The following is a 22,711-nucleotide window of genomic DNA, read 5'->3' as shown; positions in this document are numbered from 1 at the left end:
TTGATTCAGCATACAGATAATCAATTCAATTCTTTATATAGATTGCCTTGGTGCAATTACAATTACTGTATGTTTGAACCTGGTCAATAATGTTGGCAATCCAGCATTCCCTGAGTGCAGTAAGGCTGGTGCAAAATATCTGTCCTTATTAGGCAATTTCCTGTGCTAAAAGTCAGTAATGTCCTCCAGCCTATGGAATATAGTTTCATTCCACTTTAGTAGAATCCTCTCTGTATAAAACACATGTTTAATATTTGCAGAAGCTGCTTAAGCTATCTTTCAGTGTGCAGTGAATCAGATAGCATATCTTCCTTGCTCTGAATAGCCTTGTTAATAGACACACAATTTCCACAATTGCTTTTATCATCTATTATTCAATTACCCACTGTAAGATTTGTGTGTTCACTCCCTTCTCCTCTGTTTGCACTGAATTTTATCATCAGGGTGCTACTTTGCTTCTCTGCTTTTCCCCCAGGTGGTTTGATCACTTCCAGGCTGGTATCCAGGGGGAGACTTGAGAACCATCTCAGAAACAGAAGTGGACTGTTAAGCAGCTTGCTTATTCCCAGGCTGAAGTCAAGAGTTCATGGTATGAATTAAGGAAGAATTAAATGCTTATGCATCAACTAATGCTGACGAAATCCAGTCTGAGGCTTGAAGAGTTAATATCCCATCATGTTCTTGATTATATCCCATTGCTAATATGGTTTGCTTGTGAAGTTCCTGAGGGTGGGGAATGAGAGGAACTTGTGAGTGGCCTCTGGTTTTACCAGTGTACGAGGGAGGAAGTCTGGAGTGGCTGAAATTCCCCCTTGCACACAGATCCAGGTGAGTGGTAAGTAGGCTGCTTTCAAAAGCAGAACCTGTGGCACATGGGCATAGACTGAAAGGGAACAAACGAGACAAAGAAACTTCACTTTTCCAAGACATTAGTAATTAACTGCAAAGCAAGAAGGCATTTTGTAGAATGAGAGCCCTCTCCCCTTGTAGCCAGGCCCCATCCCCTACATCCTGCCCCCTGCCCCACTCATCTCTGCCCCTGCCAGAACCTGCTTATCAAGGGCATTTGTTCAGTGCAGCCAAATGCCATCAGAACAGTGGGATAAAGAGAGAGGAGAAAATCAAGTGAGCTAACACCACATCTCTACAAGGTATTTCTGCACCTGACTCTTTGAGCAAGAGTCTATAAATCTTGTTCTCTATTCACTGTTAAAGGCACCCAGGACCTGAGGGAAGTCATCATGAGGGACAAATAATACTTTCTCCTTTTCCCCGCTCACTTTCTCCTTGCAGGAATTATGAAACAAAAGAGTTCACAAGAAATAAATAAGAAAGAGGACAAAGAATCTTTCACTGAATTTACTCTCATGCAAAGCTGATGACAAAAGTCTCACAAGCATAACTTCAGTGTTTTGTAAAAACCTCAGGCTGTGTATTTGAAGCCGCATACTCTTGTTTTCCTACCTGCTAAGTATTGCCACATAATTTCAACACTGGACTATTATTAATGCAAGTCTACGCCACTGCTCTGGCCCCACAGAAGTTGTCAGGACTGTGCCTATGATCTCTCATTAAACCTGAGAGCAGCACCATGGAGCTGGTTCAGGGCAGTGGGAAGCGCACAGCCTTCCCCCGAGTGCTGCTTGTTGGTGCAGGCTCTGGGCTGCTGATTGTACAGCAGAGCACCTGTCCATGGCTGGGGCAGACTTCCTGCTGCAGCGCCACAGCTCCCTGAAATGAGATTTATGCAAACTGGCTCGAGTGTGATGTCACAGCGCACTGATAGACCCAAGGCCTATCTGCCTTCTACAGACATTTGATAAAATCAGGAACTTCGCATACAGCTCGGGAAGAAGTTCACCTCAGAACCTATTAGGGCAAACTATGAAAACTTGCTAGGGTCCTCCTGTCCTGAGATCCACCACTGCTGACGGACTTCACAGAGTCCAAGGATCTCACTTTTTATTTTTTTAAAATTTTTATTTTCTTTTTTCTTTATTTTTCCTTTTTTTTCCTCCTCAATTTTTTAAATATGATTTTTTGCAAGTCAGTTATTCTGGATGTTTGAAAACTGAAATAAGAAAAATTCACTCAGAAGTTGGCTGAATGTTGCAAGCTTGCAAGATGGAAGGATTTCCCCTTATTCCCCCTGTGAGTATATGGAATTATTTGTAATATGGATCATTGGGTTCAGTAGCAAAAGACAAAGTAAACCAGGTTTTGTTATTTGAGAATATCTCTGTTTTGGTCTGTATTTGTAATGCCAGGAAGTTTGGCTTAGGTCAATATATAAAACTAGTGACAACACTGCAATGAAAGGGAAATTAACATTTCCTCCCCAAACTTGTATCTGATTTTGATCTCCATTTGTTTTCACAGATTAAATGTATGGTATTTTTGTACAGGGCGTTTATAGCAAGTCAGTAAATCTCTCTTCTTCAGTGCCACCTACGTGATATAAAAGCCGTCTTTCTTCAGATTGTAATTCTTAATCCTCTGAGGTCTCTGGCAGAGTTTATGTATTTAACTGCCTACTAATCTGTGAGAGAAGAGTTGTTGAATGTTGATTTACATATTGCAGATTATAGGACTCTGTCCAGTGATGGCATTTTAGTTTTTAACTTAATCTTTTCTTGAATTCTCTCGAATTCACTGACTGTGAAAAAGCAATTGGCGAATAGGGAAAAAACCTATGGTCCTTATTTGCGTCTTTCAATGTTTTCTCTAAGGTATAAATTTTTCTGTGTGCTTATGTGGCAGGTCTATCCTTCCCTTAACTCTGAAGCATTGTCACACTGCTGTAATTTATCATACAGTGAGTTAAAAAAAACAATTATTTATGAAAAAAATAATGTCACTAACTAACTTGTTGTTCAGAAACCAGGCTTAATGGGAAATCTCTAAGCAGAATGGGTACAAGAGGCCTTAATTAGATTTCATTAAGTTTGTAGAAGCTGAAGAGGTGTCAGATAAGGTGGTTCATTTGGCTTTTTATGTGGTAGATGGCTTGCAGTAATTGCTATACATGTGTCAGAGAACAGAAAGAGACAATGCAGATCAAAGGGGTTTTTAACAAAAACTTTTATCGAGTTTTGGTTTTGTCTTGTCCCATGTAATGAAGACTAAAGACATTTATTATCTTCCATCCAGAAATGTTTCCCTTTGAATTCCTGTCATGTTTGGAATTCATGATGACTGAAAGTATTTATCTTATTTTTGGGGGAGACCCTTTATTTTCTCAGTTTATCATCAGTGCCCCTGAAATCACCTATCTACCCAAAGGCTGAGGAGACTCTACAAATAATTTTTCTTTTTCTTAAATATACAGAATTTCCCAATGGGCATCCTGTAAGTGCAACAGAATAAAAATCTGAATAGAAACAAGCTTAAAAAAATGTATCTAGAGATTTCTCAGTATGTTGCTTGTTGGGCTTAAAAAAAAAAAAATTGAAAAGAAACACAAACCTTGTCCTTAGCAACCCCAGAAAACTGCATCTCCATTGGGAAAAAAACTCCAATTGTTAATTTTCTGTCCATTCATTAACTCATAGCCAAGTTTTCTGCCTTTTTTCCCAGCGCTGAATTCCAGGACATATGTTGAATAAATTGAGTGAAAATGTAACACAATTTGGCCCACATTCTAATTTGTGTTGCAGTTAATAATCTGTCTGAACTTGTGTTCAGATGAGTGATACAACTGGCAGTGAAAACCCAATTGCATCTTACTGAAGCCCTTGATGGAGCAATTTGATTTTTTTGTTTTGTGATTAAACTGTCAAAAAATTAATAATTTTGTAGTTTGTACTTTCAAAATTTCTTTAAGTGCACTTTGAGCACTGCCAGCTAGAGTCCTACAAGTCTGTCTCCTGGGACTTTTTCAGTGGAGAGACACAAGCCTGTTTCTAGGCAGGGGTTGCAGCAGCGCTTCCCTCCTCCACCCTTCCCTGTTCAGTTGAGGGTGGGTCAGTAACTGCCTTCTCTTGCCTGGGCTAGGAAATTCTTATCCTTCAGTAGGAAAACACTGTTTAAATTGTTTGGGAGTACTGCATCTTCCTCTGAAGATTAGAAACTTTGTGGGGATAAATTCTGCAGACTGGGTCTGTCTTCCAGTGCTTGATAGAACTCAGTTGTGTTATGGGTCAAAACATGATTAAGTCAAACACCTTTGCCTGAAGAGGGTTCCAGTTTTATATGAATCCTTAAGTAGCCACCTGTAGAAATCACAGCTTTGAATGAAGTATTTTTGCATGAGAGCAAAAATGCCCCACAGAAGTACTCTGTTCCACATAACTGCATTGTCAACACGGTCCAGTGAGGCTGGCCCAATGAGTAATCATGCTAATATTTTTACTCATCTTTTCTAAAATAGTTATACTGTAATTTTTTTCCAAGGAAATAAAGTTAATCTTGGCCATAAAGTTTGTCTCAGCAGCACATCACTGGAAATTGTCTGAAGTATTTTTGAATCACATGCCAGTGAATAGTTATATCAAGATAACAAACAGATTTAGTGATTTTACAATTCCCTGGAATCACCTGACAAAGTCTTGGGGAATAACAAGATTTTCAGACGCTATTCAGCCGAGTCTAATGTGTCTCTCTTAACCAGTGCCAACTGAGCTTTCTCTGACTGGTTTTGTGGCTTTTCCCTCAAGTTTCAGGGCAAAGATGGAAGACTGAGGCCACTCCTCATTTATCAAAGTCTGTGACAGAAAGTATTGTTTGTTGACCTCTTACTTGAGGTTAGAATACTGTCTTAGATAGTGCACTGCACCTCATGGCATGCATGGAAGGAGATACCAACTTCAGACCACAACTATGGGATCCTAACAAAGCTTTCAGTCATTCTTTTACATGGAAACAACCGATAGAACAAATGGCCATTGACATCAGTTAAATATTAAACATAAGCTGTTCTTTGCTTTTTGTCAGGAGTAACAAAACAGTTCAGTGTCATGGAAGAGCTGTCAGTACGATGATGAAATGGGTGTGGGTGGGGAGGTTCCAGAGAAGGACAGGGCAAGTGGGTAAAGAATGGCACAAGAGGCAACAGCAGTACATGGTGAAACCTCTTCTCTCTAATTAGAGGAAACATATCTAAATAAACTTTTCTTTAAAAAAACCCAAAACAACAAACCACCTCCCAAAAAAACAGAAAGCAATTAAAAACATGTTATTGAAAATAGCCTCTCTATTAAATAGAGGGAAATATGCCACTTTCCCATAGGATAATCAGAGAGAATACATGCTATTCTGTGTCCTTTAACCACCATGTGATTAGGTTTATGATAAGTAGACTTTTAAATATTTAACATACATCTTGCCATGTTAGTTACTGTGCCCTTGAAGATCAGACACCAAGACAGAAAGCAGTGGCATTACAAGTCCTTTGTGAGGATGGATTGGTCCAGTTGCATGAGTTAACAAGGATATACACACATATTTTATCAAAAGGATCACTGGACAGGATTCAAATCCAAGGACAAAAATTCCAAGAATCCATAATAAAGAAATTTTAAGCCCCAGACTTTCAAATGAGAGTTTATAGTACTCCAATGCTCTATGTAAAATAGTTTTTAGAGATTGGGTATCTGCAACTCACTCTGTAGTCAGTCAGATCTGTAAATATTAAGGGAATCATTGTTTTAAGAGTCTATTTAACACACTTCCCTTTAGCTCTGGTCACTGAATACACATCTGAACTGTAAAAGTAGCTTTTGAATGGTATAATACTTTATTCTCATCTGTCAGACTGTGAGACACTATTGCCTGTTAATGTATATTGGTCTGAAGTGGGGGAGTTTGGAAACTGAGAGAAGACAACAAAGGAAAGCACAATTAGGAAAAGCCAAACTTTCTTTTTCTTGCCTAAAATATGTACTTTTAATCTTCTTTTGGACTTCTGTATGCTTCTGTAAAGATATGAGTGATAGATGCCTTGTTGTATCAGTGGAAATTTTAGCAAATTAAGCCTAGATTGACAGGATACTGATTTCTTTCTAAATTAGTTTACTTTGGGATAAATAGTTATCAGCGTTTAAAACTTCAATGCATTTAAGTATTAGCTTCTTAATAATTCCTATCAATTTCTAGTATTTCAGTTGAGAAGAAACAGAGATTTTTCTTTCAAACAATGTACATTTATATGACTTTTTAACCTCTGTTTTTCCCAACTAGTATGATATGCATTTTCCATTTAGTTGTTGACATTTCCCCTTTCACAGAACATCAATGCTTTCCTTTGAATTATAGTATTTTATAATATTAATTATAAATTTAGTTTTAAATTTATAATATAATAATTAAAATTCTGAATATGAAGGCATAAGTTTGTATTTTAACAGGAAGCATATATTTAGGGGAAGGAAATGAAGGAGTAGGATGAACTAATTTGCAAAGATAATGAAAAGGAGAAATTCCATTCAGAACTTTATCTTAAAGGAAGCAAAATATGGTCTCATTACTTTTTCTTGTCAGAGATCAGACTACACCAAAGGTGGAAGGAATGAAGATGAGTAAATACATATAACCAGAGAGAACACCAAGAAAATACACAGAGAAAAAAGCAGAAACATTGAGGAAAAGCATGCCGTACTGACTTTTTGACCACCTCCCTGAAATGTGGAAAACATGTTATACTTCCCATTGTATCTATGTGTGAATAAAGAGCATTTCTGTTGTAATCACATAGATTTGGAAAGGGAGACTGTACCTACAGTACAGCTCTGGAGACCAGAGAAGAGTCCTGTCACTGGTATTCCTGCTGTGGATGCAATTAAATGATGACTTGTCCCTTCTTAGTCTTTCCCTTAGAAAGCCTTTACTGTGGGTTATCATCTTCTCAAGATTTCCCCAAAGCAATTATCCACCACCACCAATTCTATCTGGAACTTGTAGCCAGGTGATGGATTTTCTCCTGAGGCTTTAAATGTTCCATGGATCTGATTCCCAGTTAGTGTGTGTGCTGGAAGTCACAAAGTTGTAGACAGTCTTACCAGTGCCTTTTAACGATACACTAATAGAACACATGGCTGCTGCTAAGGATTTACCAGTTCCAAAGTAATTTCTGAAAGTGGTTTGTTGGGATATTTTTGGTATGTGCTCTAACATCTTAATCCTCAGAAAGGGACAATCTTTAAATCCCCAAATTCCAGCAGAATGAACTGAAGGAGTTAACCAGAAGAATTAAAGAAACCAGAAAAAAAAAGTCCTTTCCTTTTGCTAATTGCTTATCTACCACCTCCATCTGGATTTTAGTGGCAGCTGCTACCTTGGGTTCCATTTCTCAAGCAGTCTAGAGGAGTAAGGAAAAGAGAAGCTGTCCTGTATTTCTGTCATGCTGTTACCACAGCATAAACTTAAAAAATGCAGATGTTCCAAAAATGTGACAGGTTCATGAAGGGAAAGGATTTGGGACATACAGATAGACATATGAAATATAAACACAAGAAATACACCCATCATATAATTATAATGTTATTCTAAATATTCAAAGTTAATTATGATGCAGTCTTTAATAGAAGTAAAATGTTTCTATTAACACCTAGAAATGCTTGGAGTAATTTCCTTTCCAAAAAAGGGCAAGAAGGCGGTTGAGTTCTTTGCTGTGACAGCACAAGAATTTCTTTGGATTGGAAGGAAACACTGCAACAAACTTAACTGGACTAAGGTTTAACAAAACGCCATGACAGAGACTGTCTTTTCTAACTCTCATTCTGGAAATAAACACGAAGAAACATTAAATGAAGCAACAAAATTGTGCACAACTAATAATAAACAGCCTTTATTGTGACAACATAAGATCTTACTCAGTGTTGAAATTGGAATACTAGGCCTGAGGAGGAAGAGAGGTGGGCAAGGTACCCTGTGTCACCTGTTTTGAGAAGGTAGAGAAGACTCCAATTCTACAGCTGAGCATCCAACAGGTCACAACTCACTACTTGCCCCACATTTGGACTTTTTTAGTCTTCACTGTGTGTATCTTAAAGCCCTGTGCAGTTGATTTGAGGCAGCAAACATTTAGAGGTCACTTTGGGCAGTAACTGAGGAAGAAAATGTGTTTATGCTCTCTGTCAGTGTTCACTACCCTCTGACAGACTGCCACCGTTTAGTCAGAGCTTGTAGGAACAATATGTTTAGGCAAGACAAGTTTCTGCTTTCTTTTTTGTGTGCAGGAATAATAATAATCATCATCATTATCATCATCAATAGAAGAAAATGTCTGTTACTACCAAAGAAAATATTTCACCTTTACTTGTGCTTAATATCTACAACAGCTCTAAAGCAGTATCCTCAGAAGGCTGGAGTGTGGGATACAAGAGATGTCTGTATTACAACTGGACAAGTTCTGCTACACAGGCTGGGTCTCTTTTCTACTGGGATTACTCTTTTTTTTTTTTTCTCCCAAAACCAGTGTTTGGTGTCACACATTTTATTTCTGCTAGTTCAGTAATAACTTGAAGACTCCCTTTCCTTTCCCTAAGCAGTATAAAATGGGTTGGCATCAGCCCTTCACTAACTATATGAATAATTTGGAAAGGATGTGTGTAAACTTACTGTTCTAAAAATTCCTCTTCTTTTTACAGCCCTCTGAAGATATGGTACCCTATGAGTCAGACCTCTACCGACAGCCCCATGACTATTACCAGTATCTCAACAGTGATGGAGAGAGTCATGGTGGTAAGTCAAAAAATATCTCCCTGAAGCATAAAGTCTCATGGATTACCACAGGAAATGGATTTAGGACATACAAGAAAATAACAAATTTATTGCTGTGATCTACAATGTATAGGAACACATTTTTGAATCAGGAACAAAAATTATTTTATTAATAACATAATATTATTATATTATTTGTTCCGACCCAGCAACTGCAACATGGTTCCTCTGAAAGAGCATTTTAAAAAGCACTCTATGATGCAAGGAGTTCCCAGGAAAGTGGGATCTCGTGATCTCTATCCTTCATTATCTTTACTGTGCTTTTATTTTCCTCTGCAGATCAAAAGCATTCAGCTTGCTTCTCAACTTTTTAAGAACCTGGATTTTGTATTCCTCTTCTTGTGTTCCCAAGTCCAACTACCATTTTACTTAGGTCCTAGATAATCTTTTTGTGCTTAGGTTTCTTTGGTATTTAGCTTTTTTCAACTCCTTATATTTTTCTCTTTCTTTTGATCTCTATTGCATGCTGCCACACCTAACTTTAACTTTCACTCTCCCTCCAGTACACCCAAGTACTTCCTGTCTCTAAATCTAAGTAAAACTTCCTTGTAGCTGTTTGTGCATAAACATAACTCAAGCTAAAAATGCTGTATGATTATTTACTATTTCAATTTATGTATGTGATTTCAAAGCTTTGGTGTCTATATTTTAGTGTTGTCTGAGCACTGGACTCTAAATCAATGCAGAGGCAAGAGTCTTGCTTTGTGAGTTTTCTCCTGTGCAATACAATGGTCCAGCAACAGCACCCTGGAAATACCAGAGTCAATATTGACTCAGGAAGGAAAAGCACCGTTCTACTCCATCAGTGGTGGCAGTCCCTGCAGGTCCTGGAGTTTCCCTGAAAGAACCCCACTGATATAGCAACTAAAGCCATCGCTGTTATAATTTAAAACACGAACTAATCATAGCACAATACTGTTTTGTGGCAACAAAAGAGCAGTGAGTTACTGAGTAAGATCGTTCTGAGCATTTAGCTGAAAGAGATTCCTACCTAAATTTGTTCTCTACACATCATTCAGGAAACACCTATGATATTCTTAACACCTGAAGACAAAGAATTAATTCAGTTTTTATAAGTTATCTCATGGCATCTGTCGCGTCTCATTAATCAAACCCAGCAAATTCCACATGGAAATTCAGGGTTTTTACATTATACCCCGTATCTGTTTGCACATTCATAAAACAGGATAACATTGATTATCTCAAAAGGTAATTGTGACAATTAAACAATAAATGTAAAAGATGCCATGTAGGAAAAAAGCGCTGGAAAATAACTTTTCTGTCATTAAGTCCAGGCTACCTCAAGCAAACCTTCCCTTTATCTTTCACCATTTTATCACCCCATCTGGTTTACTGTCCATTTTTCTTCTGAAAGGTTGCTTCTAAGCTACATTTCTCAGATCACTAGCATGATTTTACTCATCATGATGAACACAACAAAACCTGGATAGTGACCTATATGAGTTATAGCCTAAGCAGTACCTAAATATGCACTTTAAACAGAAATTTGTCTGTTCCTAAAGTTGTTCTGCACTTGTCCTAAAGACCCCAAAAACATTTTAACTCCTACAGTAAGTACTTAAGGAAGATGCAACCTAAACCCAGCCTGCACATTTCAATCAAATTTTAATTTATGAATGCACCTGTAATATAATTGGATGTGTATATATATCTGTGCCCTGTGTTGTCCTGAATTGCTCACAGTCCAAAACAGCAATGAACAACCAAAAAATACAGATGGAGACTGAAACCCACAAATTATTGTAGTTTCATTCTTTCTGATAAGCATTGAAAAACCCAACTTTGGCTTTCATTTTGTTTGCATGACAGAAGTATAGAGTCTTGAGGACAGCCATGCAGAAGAGCAGGATAACGATGCCAAAAAGTGCATTTAGAAATATGTACTAAGTATTCAGAACAAAGTGCTAAAGGCACAATGATTGAAAAATTGAGGGGGAAAGGAATAAAAAGATGCTGCAATAACAGCAGTGAAAGAGACAAGAACCTGATTAGATAGGAGGATAAAAAGAAAAAATAAGAACAGAATCGTGAGAGAGAAGTTCACCTTGTGGTATAGTGAGACCACTGACAATACATAAAAATAATTTTGCAGGTCTACTCAGTACCCCTATGTACCTCAATACTACCAGTTAATAAAAATAGATGCCACTAGACAGTATAATACTTTTGATTTTGCTGGCAAGGGACTGTTAAAGAAATAGGACTGTTTCCTGAGGTGTCAGACTACCTCTCTCTCACTGCTAGAAAAAGTATTTTGTGAAAGGGAGATGGCAATGTCTTAATCTGCAGATTTGTGCTACATGCATTACTGTCCCTTTTCCTCAAATATAGTACTGAAGGAAACCCTTACACCTTATTTATTATCCCTTACTTACTTATTTACACAAATAGGTAGTAAAGTTCATAAAAAAATTTGTAGATCTGTTCCACTAGTGAATAATATTTAGAAAATAATTTCCTATAAGTGAACACTGAAATTAACAAGCAAAACCACGACATGATATGTTCATCACCACAAGCATTGTGTGCGATTATTTTCTGTACTGCAGTGCAACTCTGTTTTAAATACTGTAATAAACACAGAGGCACAGTCATGCTGGACAGAGGCTGCTTTGAGTGGTCATGTATTAGTCCATCACCCTACCCTGAGCTTGTAAGTGTAACAGCATATTTTGTAACACTAATGCAATCTTTGTAATTACAAAATTCCACTGCAGCTTTGTTTCTGTGTTATCACCAAACATTATAGGTTTGGTAAAAATCTCTTTTTGCATGAAGCTGAGTGCTGACCTTTGTTCACTTTGTTGCTGGCCTCTTGGAACTTACTAGATCTCATGATCTGGGATTTTATTTTAGTCCCACATCCTGGAGTAACATGACCATTTACGAATCTCAGCTTTGATTTTGTTAGCCCACATAGAAGTGGAGGAAAGTCCAAACATGTGAACCTTAGTCTTAAATGCTATAGGAAAAAGAGAAAGAATTCCAAACTTCATTAAAAAATCCCCTCCCTTCAAAGCTATTCTCATTATTTGATGCCTGACCCATAGGCTTTTGAACATCAGGCATGATTAAATTAATTTGTAAAGTGTGAGCTAATGAGATTCTAACATTGTTTTAGATATGACTGATGCTCTGCCCAGGACCACAGCACTCTTCTCAAGGGTGATTCTGTAGTGTCTGAGCAAGACATTGAGTTTCCAGCGTCCTTCAATATTTTTCCCATTTCCTCTCGGCTTTTTTCCTTGACTTGCTTCTTCAGATGTGCAAAACACACTGGGAACTTGTAAGCTGTGCAGTGTGGGGCTGTGAAAGAAACCCTCTCCTAGTCCAGCATGTGCTGGCAAAGGCGCCCAGCCCATCAGAAGCGGCAGAGGCGCGGGGCCAGGCTGGCAGCGCAGCCGGGCAGCACAGCCTGGCAGCAGCTCTCAGCTCCACAGCTGCCTCGGCAGCTGCTGCTCCCTTTGGCACTGCACTATGCACATTTAACCTGTTGCTCCACATTTATTACAAATACCTGCCTAGAGCCTGTTTCGTATTCTGACCGTGGTTCCACCATTATTCATCTATTAAAACAGGAGCAAAGCAATTTACAGTGATGAGAAGGTGCATGAAAACATTCAGTCAGGTTTTCGCACCTGTGGAGTGAGGATCTACCTCCATGGTGAATATTAACACAATGCCTTTAGGTCAGCTACTGCTTCCCAACAGGCTAACATCCTCTCTGTCATGGGAGGGAGTTCAGAATTCATTATTGTCCTTCCTCTAACCTTTCACTACATACAAGACCAAAACAAACACAATCTCCATGTTTCTGTAAGAGAGAATTTTTTTCACATCCTCTTTCACTTCACATGAAATTTCTCATAATGACTCCATTCTGTAGGTATAGCTTGGCTTTTAATGACATTTTCCTTTACCCAAAGAACAGGCACTTTCCATTTCTAGAATTTTTATCTCCTATATTTTTTCTTCCTTCCACCTTCATGTTTTAGAGAAAAGAACAAAATTGGTATGTGCAACTGACATAACACTACAAAGAGCATAGAAGTAAAGAGTTCCTGGTAATTCAAATATCTGCATATATTTAAGTTTTTCTCTTTTTATTTTCATATGCAATAACTTAGCCAAGATGGTTAACTGCAGAAGCACTTGTGGAGACAGATTTGTAATTTGTCTTCTAACATTCCTAAACCAATATTGTTTTTCCTAAGGATTACTGGAAAATTATAGATATTTTGGAAAAAATAAGGATTTTGCTCCCTATCACAACTTGAACAATTGGACATAAGTTTTTGTTGAAGTAATTTCTGATGTAGATTTTTTTGGTAGTGCAATACTATTATGTCATTACTTTAAATCCTATATGCTGTGTTAATAGTATTATTTTATTACTTTATTTTTACAACAGCATCTAATTCCATCAAAAAAGGAATTTAGTAATTAATATGATAATTACTAATTAGTTATAAGCATGAATATGCATAAATAGTGTTCCATGGGCTAGTTAATCTGCCAAGGGAAAAGTTATAACAGTTCTGGAGCAACAGTAACTTTTTCATAGGCTCCAAAAAACTAAGAGGTATCTTGAAGGATAAAAACCTAACTGCTGATAAAAAAATATTTTAAAATAATCAGAAGTAGACTGCCTAGAGGGTGCACAGATACTCATGGCTATGCAGGTTGGAAATGCTCTTTCTTCTCTCTTGGCCACCGTATTTGCTGCTAGTAAGACATTCCACAGCTGAAGACCTGCCATTGACAGCCTCAGAGACTTTTTCCTGGGCTTTGTCATCCGCCCAATTACACATTGATCTCATTTGCTGTTGTGGATTATCAGTGACGAGGGATCTTTGGGAATATACATTGCCCTCTGACAGTGCACTTTCTGCACAGCAAACAGAGCCAGATCACTCTAAGGAACAAGAGTTTTGATTACTCCTGGGATGTATTCTCAACAATTTAATAAGCAGGGCTGCCCATGGTATATGGGACCTCAAGGGTTGGTTCTGCTTAGAGAAATCTGCACGAATTTAACCCAGAGGACACATGAGTTAGTGTGGCTCAGTCTTCCAACTAAATGGAAAGGTTTCACACCGAAAGTGCTCAAAGCTTCCTACCAGGACACAGCCTTAGGTAAATTATGGATTTCAACTCACTCACTCTGCTGTTTCCTGGGTTGAAGTAGATGTGGATATAAAAATACCTGAGTCCTTTGCATCCATAAACCCCACTTTTTTTACACTAGAAACTGAAATTTTTGTCTTGAACTGCAACATGAAGAAGTGCTACTGTGCATTGTAATTATCTTAGGGCTATAAAATCCATACATAATCCATAGAAAGTGCCATACAACAAAGTGAAGAAATGACAAAGTAATGCAGCAGCTCCCTGTATGCTTTTAAAAGCACATTTCCACCCCTTTCACATGCAGTGACGAGGCTTATTCATGAATCATAAAAGCAGAAAGGACAAAAAAGTAAGTGCTGGTGTCATAAATGATCTCATAGAGCCTCCAAATAAATTTCTGCAGGCCTGAGCACAAAGGCAGATGAAAGAGCTTACAGCTTCTCAGGTATAAATGTGCTTGGTATAGACATATCACTGAGTTCACTCTAAAAGAAGCCACATTCAAAGTCATTCCCCTGGATTTCAAATCCTCAATGTGATTACACTTAACTGTTTGAAGCACAAATGGGGAAGGATGAGGAGATAGGAGATTAGATTAAAAAAAAATTGATATTTAAGAAAAATATTCATAGTACATTAATATCCAGATGTCATGCACAACAGCATATATTGCAGAACAAGACTATTGTTCCTCTATAAATTTAACTACATTTAGAGGAGCATGTCCAAGTCTGTCTATTGTGTTATTGGAAGGATGTCAACAGCTGGGAGGGAGCTTGGAGGAGTGTACAAGTGTGAATAGGGAGCTGAATATGCTGATTTACACTGAAAGACTCAGAGCTGATGCTGGCTTAAGGGATAATTAGAAGTAGATTGTAAGAGTTGACAGCAACCTGAAAACATGTGAAGGAGAGAACAGAAATTTTTAAAAATAATTTAATAAGGGAAGAGAATGTGGAATAGTAAGATATAAATTAGAATTGTTACACAGAATATAATAAAGAAATTTCAGCCATGTATAAAGTGATACACAAAAAGATGAACCCTGGAAGATTAGTTCCAGGCTCAGACAGAGCAGAGGCTGTAGTGTTGACACTGATTTTAAAAACAGGTTGCACATAAATATGTGCAAAATTATATGTGCAGCTATTGTATATAGAAATATAATTAGCAATACTTCACATTTCTTGTAGAAAATTTTAAATTTTGAGCAGCAAATACAACATTCTAAAAAGTTGGAGGCTTATGTTGAATAAAAAAGCCAGAAATCTAAAACTGAGAATGATATGGAATTTAATTTCAAAGATAAATGAATAAGGAAACATTATAGTGGTTATTTAAGTACTTCTTTATATTTTTTTTAAAAATCCAAATTATCACAAAAATTTCAAATGTACTGAAGAGATAAAAAAAGTAGAGAAAGAGTCTGCATTAGAATTGAGCCTTCCTGTATACAGTGTACACAAGATTTCCACATGTGTTTATCCTTTTATTCTCTAGTATTGGTACTTAAAAACGCGTGATATAGCAAAACAGCAGGAAGAATATAGAAAAGTGCCCTTTCAGCAGCATTCCTGAAATTTTGCTAGCATAGTAAAATAAAGACTAAAGATAGCTGCAGAATAGTCTTTACATTTTTTCCACCTCCTCATTTCCATGCCATGAGGAAGAGTGTGATAAGAATATGACAGAGTGCAAATCAGTAGAATTTGTTGACTCAAGAATGACAATGTTTTGAAACTTGTTATGGTCTCTTCTTGAGAAAAGTGCCAGCATTAAAATCTGCATCTTGTGTTAAATTATCACTTAAATCCATCTCACTATCTGAGAGTATTTTCCTACTCAAAATGACCTAAGTAATACTTCCCAGTCACAGGAATTTATGAGATTAGGAGAAGAGACTTTACAGGGACTGTAGGGATTGTCAGCAGAGACAAACAGGCCAACAGGAGTGGTTTGGAGAGGGCAGAAAGGGCTGTGATGGGAGGAAGAATCAATGAAAGCCAGGCGAATGCCATGTTTTTCCATCTTGCAGTGACGGACAATCTGTTTTTACTTTCTTTAGATCATTATTGGGAATATCATCCACACCACATGCACAGTGAGTTTGAGACCTTTGGAGACAACCATTTCACAGAGCTGCAGAGTGTGCAGCCTCCCCAGCTGCAGCAGCTCTACAGGCACATGGAGATCGAGCAAATGCACGTCTTGGATTCTGCAATCCCAACCACACACATCGGACTCAACCATCAGGTATGGTTACCAACCCTGCTCAGGACTTCAGATGGAAATTAATGGTAAAGAAAATAATACACTGGGAATGCATACTATTAAGTGAAAGACACTTCTGAAATGAGTTACTCAGTTTCTTAGGGCATATAAAGCTCCTCATTCTCAGGACAAATTGTATTTTAAACATTCTTTTTACCTGGATAATGAGAAATCATGCTCCCCACACTGTCTAAAAAGAGAACTGCATTTTGTGGAGGTGTTTGGAATTTCAATTTTTGTTTCATTTGGGGAAAAAAAACCAACTGATTTGCAATTCCGCAGATGATCTGGAGCTGAGAAACTTTGTATCATCATAGCAAGGGTACCTGTGACTATTAAGAAGTAATTCTGAGCTTTGAAGTAGTAGTAAAGCTTTAAATATTTCAAAGTAACCCTGACAGTTTTATATGGCTTGTATGAGAAATATTAACAAAGTCACTGACAATTCTACCACAGGCTGAGGAGCCCCTACTTGAGCTTCTATCTGGGAGTAAATAAGTGACAAGCCAAAGCACACTGTCTTGTCTTTGCTCAGATTTCACATTAAGCCAGGCATTTCCCTGTAAAAAAAGATATTCCACTATGCAGTAATCACCAAAGCACCACTGAATTCTCACTGAAGCTGAAATTATAAGGTGTTCCATCATACTGCAAAGACACTAAGCACAGCAGATGTGGAAATCACTCTTGACCCTACAAGAATATGCCCGAAGTCATTACTGGGAGCAGCAAGAAAGCTGGAGGACCTTGTGCTAAAGAGTTTCCCAATGTACATGAAATGTCCTAAATACAAGACAGAGTAGAACTGAAGTTGGAGAAAAGAGTGTTTGCTGATTACAATGCTGCATATGACAGTATCCTTGCTGAAACTTTGTGAGAAAAACCGCATGCATGGGCTTAGCATTTTGGGTTTCTCTGCTCAAAGCAGACTGAAATTGTATGTTAATACCATATTAATCAAAAAGAAAGAAGAAAAAAAATAGAATGAGTAAGTTAACACTGACAACAGGAAACTGCAAGCCATCAAAAAAATCAGGAATAGAATATAAGATGTAGGTACAAACAAAGAATTAGGAACAGAAAGTTACAAATATAAAAAATGCATCATGGAACAGCAGTCTGTGGGAAGATCAAGTTGTTTCAGTTGCTCATTGCAACTGCTAATACCTAATGACCAACCATTACCTCTGGCCAAGGGCAAAGGATGAAAACAAGTCCCTTTAGGGATGTCTTTGGAAGCACAACCAAAAAGCAAGAGAGGGCACTTCTGCTTATCCACGTTCATTCTCCTCAACTATGGTCTTTCATTTCAGGATGAAAGGCATGGAGTTAATTTTGTTACAACTTTTGATAAAGAGCACTGTGATCTCCCTGCCCCACACCCTACCAAGCTGCAGATGTTAGTATGTAGAATTCACCACTACCCGTCTTTTCCTCACCAGCAGGGGATCTTTGGCTTTTTACTTTACTTTACTTTTATTCCTAGAATAGCTCATGCAAATAGCTTGGCACGCTCTGAAGTTCAGCTTCTGGTGTGTCTCAGTCACAGTCCAGGCAAAGAAACAAGGAGGAAGCAAGTCTTAATCCTCCTCTAAATTTGCTAGTTTTTAACTAGCATGCCTGTCCTGCAATATCAGAGTTGCTGGTTGCAGTAAAGGAAGAACGTGCAAAGATATTTCTTCAATTTTCTGTTGATATCACATTGCTTTGTGAAATTAAATTTGAGGTTTAACCTGTTCATGAGCAGGATTTGTTTGAAAACTTTTGTTAGCCTTACAACAGGGGCCTCAGAGATACTAAAAAAAATCATTCTGAAAAGAGAAGGTTGAAAAGCTCTGAGAAGAACTCTAGAATGAGGAAAATCACACATGGGTGCCACAGACCCTGGGAAAACATCAGAATATGGAAAGTAGCTAGTAGTTCCTTAAGTTTTCTCTCTCCAGAACTGTATTAGTAACCTGGCTCTTTATAGCACACAGACCAGTCCTCTGTGACTCTGCCCCAAAACTGTGTGACACTGTATTGATTGTCCTTGCTGAGATTCAGGTGCAGAGGAAGTATAGGCAAAGATACAGCAGTCAGGGACAGTGGGGACAGCATGGGGAAAGCTCACTCAGCTCCCCAGGCTGGCCTCTGCAAGACACCATGTCCCCTCCCACTGTCCCCTCCAGCCCAGAGAAGCAGTTCCTTACTCCCACTCAACCTCCCAAAGCACTCCAGGTTTCCACCGCCCTTTGCTCCGCAGGGGCACCAATCTCGGTTCCCCTCGCCTGTAGGACACTGTCCCACCTTCTCATTCCCCTTCCCCCATGGCACAGCCTCTCCCTTCCTTCCTAGCCCTGAGGCTGCAGCTTTCTTAACTGTAAAAAGCCGAGGGTGGCTGTGGTGAGGGCTGAAGTTTCGCTCCTGGGGATCCGACAGGAAGCTTACACGCACTCTTGCCCAATCCTGCCCTTCCTGCCAGATCGGCTGCAGCCAATCTGCCAACTCATTAACTGCCAGCTGCTGTGCCCCAAACCAGCCCTTGGCACACGCCTGGTTGGGACATTTCAAGGTGGTGCAAAAGTCACCCAAAAAGCCCAACTAGGCCAAACCCAGCGCAGGGTGAGTGACTCATGAACACCCACTGCCCACTTCAGCGTCGTCTCGGGTCCCCTGGGGAGAGGATCAGGCTCAAAACATTCCTTCCTGATGAAGGAGAAGAGCAGTACAAAAGGAGCTTCCTTTCAAGGACTATCTGTGCCATCATGAAAGCTGCATAAGATATGCTGCTGAGTTTGGGGAATGTTGGTTGGGTTTTTTTAATGTAGGGACTGGGTTCTTACTCCCTGCCCCTCAGATTGACCTGTTTCACATTATTAAATAAGAAGATGCAATCATTTGTGCCAACTGGTCATGTTTCCTAGCAAACCAGACCACAAGTGAGAATTTACAGAGCTGAGGTATATTCCACACTGCTTCTGGCAACACCTCTATATAAGGGCAAGAGAGTTTAACACAAACACTGGCTTGCTAGCTTTGCAGATGAGAAATTCCCCCCTAATGGGGAATTTTCAGATAGCCATTTGGGAAAAGAGAATATGGGCTGATATGATATATCCTTATCTTAGTGTTAAGGCTACTCCTCTCCTCATGGGGGATGTTTAAGAGAGAAAGCTGACAGACCGGTACAATCCCATCTCCAAATTTGGATGCAGTCCCATAGGGTTTCGGTGCCATCAGGAGGCACTGTGCCTGAGAAGGGAAGAGGACAACAGAGCCAAAGCCAGCCATGATAAGGCAGAACTGTTCATCTCGTTCAAATTCGGCTCCAGATGGTCTGTGTTAGGAAAAAAATTGTTCTGAAAAGCAGTTTCACTCTGGGGATAGACAACCGGGATCAGAAACCCAGGAAGAAAGGAAGTTTTGGGGAGATATGGGGAAGAGGAGCAGTGTTACTTGCATAGGATATAAGATGTGAGAAAGTTCTGGCATTCACAAAGTTATTCATCCTTCCCTCTGGTAAAGGTGCATCATTGTACATGTGTAAATGTTGACTGTTATCTGAAAATGTTTCTTAATAGGATGGCATTTATTATAAATGTCAACAACTAAGTCACTCAGTATTACACTAAACATTTTCCCATACCTGTAACTTTCTCCCCTCTTTTCTCCGTGCCTCTCTTCATTACATTTCCTTTTTTAATCTTGATGCCCTACTCTGTATCACTGCTTTCTCCCTCTACTACTCTGTTCCCCAAAAGGTGTCCTATTTGCCCCGGATGTACTTCTCTCCACCTCAGCCCAGCTCTGACGAGGAGGACATAGAGAGGCAGAGCCCCCCCTTGGAGGTTTCAGATGGGGAGAATGATGGTGTGGACCCTGGGCCTGGAATTATGCATGGAGAAACAGGTCAGTGAAAACAGAAGGATTTTGTCAAGCTATGAACTGAGCAGGTATTATAATACCATGAGGATAATGAATAAAACTGTAGACCTGTTGTGCTAGTATTTTATGCTACTGCCAAAGCTTTTCTTTCCCTGACTCATTGCACTCTCCTGTCCTCTGAATCTCACAACTGTAACAATCTTAAACCTCCTTTCTTAACGTACTCCTCTGCCTCCTTCGGCTTTGTCTATTCAGGCTTCCTGAATGGAAATGGCTTTTGCCATTTCTACTCCAATTTCTAATAACAGCCAGGAAAACCAAGACAAGAAGGTCAAGAAAGAACCAATTAAAAAAAAATATTTAGCTCTCTTTGCTCAGTATCTGAGAGACACATTCCATATAACCTGCCAAAATTAGGTTTAAGTTAGTTTTGAGATAGCAATGTTTTTCAATTAGCTTCAAATTAGCAAATTAATTTCAGAAGTTTAGCCATAAGAATTACTTATTCTTGTTTTTCCTTCTTGGTATATCAACCCACATTTTGTCCTCACACTGTTATATTGTCTACTGTTATAAGTGCTGCAAACTGAAGAAGTTATGTTAGGAATACTTAGATACTTTCTGCTGTTTCGCCAGGAACTACACACAAATACTAATACTCCACTGGCCTTCTTTGATTCTCACACAGGCAGCAAGAAAAAGATACGTCTGTATCAGTTCCTTCTGGACCTTCTTCGCAGTGGGGACATGAAGGACAGCATTTGGTGGGTGGACAAGGAGAAAGGTACCTTCCAGTTCTCCTCCAAACACAAAGAAGCATTGGCCCATCGCTGGGGCATCCAGAAAGGCAACCGCAAGAAAATGACCTACCAGAAGATGGCACGGGCTTTGAGAAACTATGGCAAGACAGGGGAGGTCAAGAAAGTTAAGAAGAAGCTGACCTACCAGTTTAGTGGAGAGGTGATGGGAAGGGGGGCCACTGATAGGAAGCATTATCCTCACTGAGGCCATGGGACCCTAAGCAAGAAAAGTATTGAGAGCTCCTGGCTGGATACCAGCAGAGGAGATGGACGCATCTTTCTCTTTGCTTCCTGTGCCCCCTTCTCTGCCTTTAAACAGCCTTTATCATCAGATGTTTCTGGTACGAATTCCCTTCTTCAGCATCTGAGAATCCTAATCATGACAGAATTCTTTGCTTCCATTCTCCAAGTTGGACAGAGTTGGGAAATTTAAACAATGTACAAATATATTGTTGTCAGGAAAGATTTTTTTTTCTTTGTTTTTTTTGATTGTATTGTAACTAAAGAATACAGCCAATGAAGTTCTGCCTCCAGAGGTGGTGCTGTGTCACTCACAGTGACACCACGTTAGCTTCCAGCTTTTATACTAGCATTAATACAGGCTCTGCCGCAGCTCTCGGAGCTAGAGAGAAGTTTGCAGATCTTGGGAATGAGACTCGTTCTTTTAAATAGTAATAACATGTACATATTTAATAAAATTAGATATAATGAAGTTTTGATGTTTGCATAATAAATGATTAGTTCACATCCAAATGTCCCATGTTCAGTTATGCAGATGCAGCTCCTCTGTGGTGTCTGAACAAAAGGTGCACTGGGTAGTAGGGCCTTATCCATCTGTAGCTACTTTTAAATTCACCTGGAAACACCATCAGTGGTGTCAAACTCAGTAACAAATGTTACAAGGTGAAGTACATTACTGTGAAAGAGACTACAGTACTGAAGGACATTTAAAAATGCATATATGTAAATATTTCTCACTGGTTTTTCCTGTGCAAAAACCCTGCCAGCTGAACATTTTCTGGTCAAGTATACCAAGAATTGCATTTATGTCCCCATTCCATTTAGAATGTATCAATTAACCACGCTCTTCTATGGTTTTACTTATTTTCCTACTCCTATTCTTTTGTCTTCCTTTCCCCCACAGTGACACTGAATCCCTTGATTCTCGCTCCTGAATCTTTCTTGGAAATAAGTTGTGCTTAATCATGTTTTTGTGGAATTCCAGTACAAAAGAGTTTCAAGATTTTAACTGTGGATTTTAAGCCCTACTGTAAAACAATTAATAGTAACTAATAACAACTGCACTGTAAAGATAGCACTCAAAATGCAAAATAAATGATAATTCAATACCTGAAACATCATGGTAAATTTACCCGGTACATGTAAGCACAGAAATTAAATCTAAATTCAAGCAACAGTAAGAAAATTGGCATTTTAAGTTTTAACATTATTTAACATATCTCAACTGTTTCAATCACTCAAAAATCAGGACTTTCCCAAAATAGATGAGGTGAAATGAGGCAGATCGAGAATGAAGAGAAGGTTTTTTTTTAGCAATACTGAAATGCAGTACAACATGCCAAATATCACTAAATAACCTGAAATTTTTCAGAGCTTGCTCCTCACTGAAATCAGAAATAGTTGAAAGTGATGAGCTTCTTACAGACCTGAATTCTCAAAATTAAATCTAAACACAGTCAGTGTTATCTGCACTAACGATCTCACTGTGGAAGTGAAAATCTGCTGGCATCATGGCCTGCAGTATCTCTTTGGAGCCAAACAAGAAAGAAGCTCCTGGTTAAAAAACATCCCGAAGTACTAATTCCCAATCACTATTCCCGGTTCATGACTTGATAAATACATCAGTCATTGCCAAAAATTAGCAGAGAGTTATCCTTCATGCT

General features: G+C 38.8%; 1 protein-coding gene across 1 annotated transcript; it reads left to right on the top strand.

Annotated features, from left to right (window-relative positions):
* Positions 1-1,785: 1,785 nt before the first annotated feature.
* On the top strand, positions 1,786-21,554 carry SPI1 (Spi-1 proto-oncogene). The gene is made up of 5 exons (XM_041459721.1): positions 1,786-2,151; positions 8,586-8,679; positions 15,935-16,122; positions 19,884-20,031; positions 20,696-21,554. The coding sequence occupies exons 1-5, from the start codon at positions 2,107-2,109 to the stop codon at positions 21,010-21,012; spliced, it is 792 nt and encodes a 263-aa protein (XP_041315655.1). The 5' UTR covers positions 1,786-2,106; the 3' UTR covers positions 21,013-21,554.
* Positions 21,555-22,711: the final 1,157 nt, after the last annotated feature.

This window comes from Pyrgilauda ruficollis, unplaced genomic scaffold (assembly GCF_017590135.1).
Source record: "Pyrgilauda ruficollis isolate IOZ18807 unplaced genomic scaffold, ASM1759013v1 scaffold14, whole genome shotgun sequence".
Taxonomy (NCBI): Eukaryota; Metazoa; Chordata; class Aves; order Passeriformes; family Passeridae; genus Pyrgilauda; species Pyrgilauda ruficollis.
Note: the sequence above shows the minus strand (reverse complement) of the source record. Positions and strands in the feature narration are given on the sequence as shown.

Bases quoted from the DNA above. Each gene is read 5' to 3' on its own strand.
- SPI1 (XM_041459721.1), top strand. From the start codon at position 2,107: ATGTTGCAAGCTTGCAAGATGGAAGGATTTCCCCTTATTCCCCCT. The intron at 2,152-8,585 runs GTGAGTATATGG...TTCTTTTTACAG, and splicing joins GATTTCCCCTTATTCCCCCT to CCCTCTGAAGATATGGTACC. The intron at 20,032-20,695 runs GTCAGTGAAAAC...ATTCTCACACAG, and splicing joins AATTATGCATGGAGAAACAG to GCAGCAAGAAAAAGATACGT.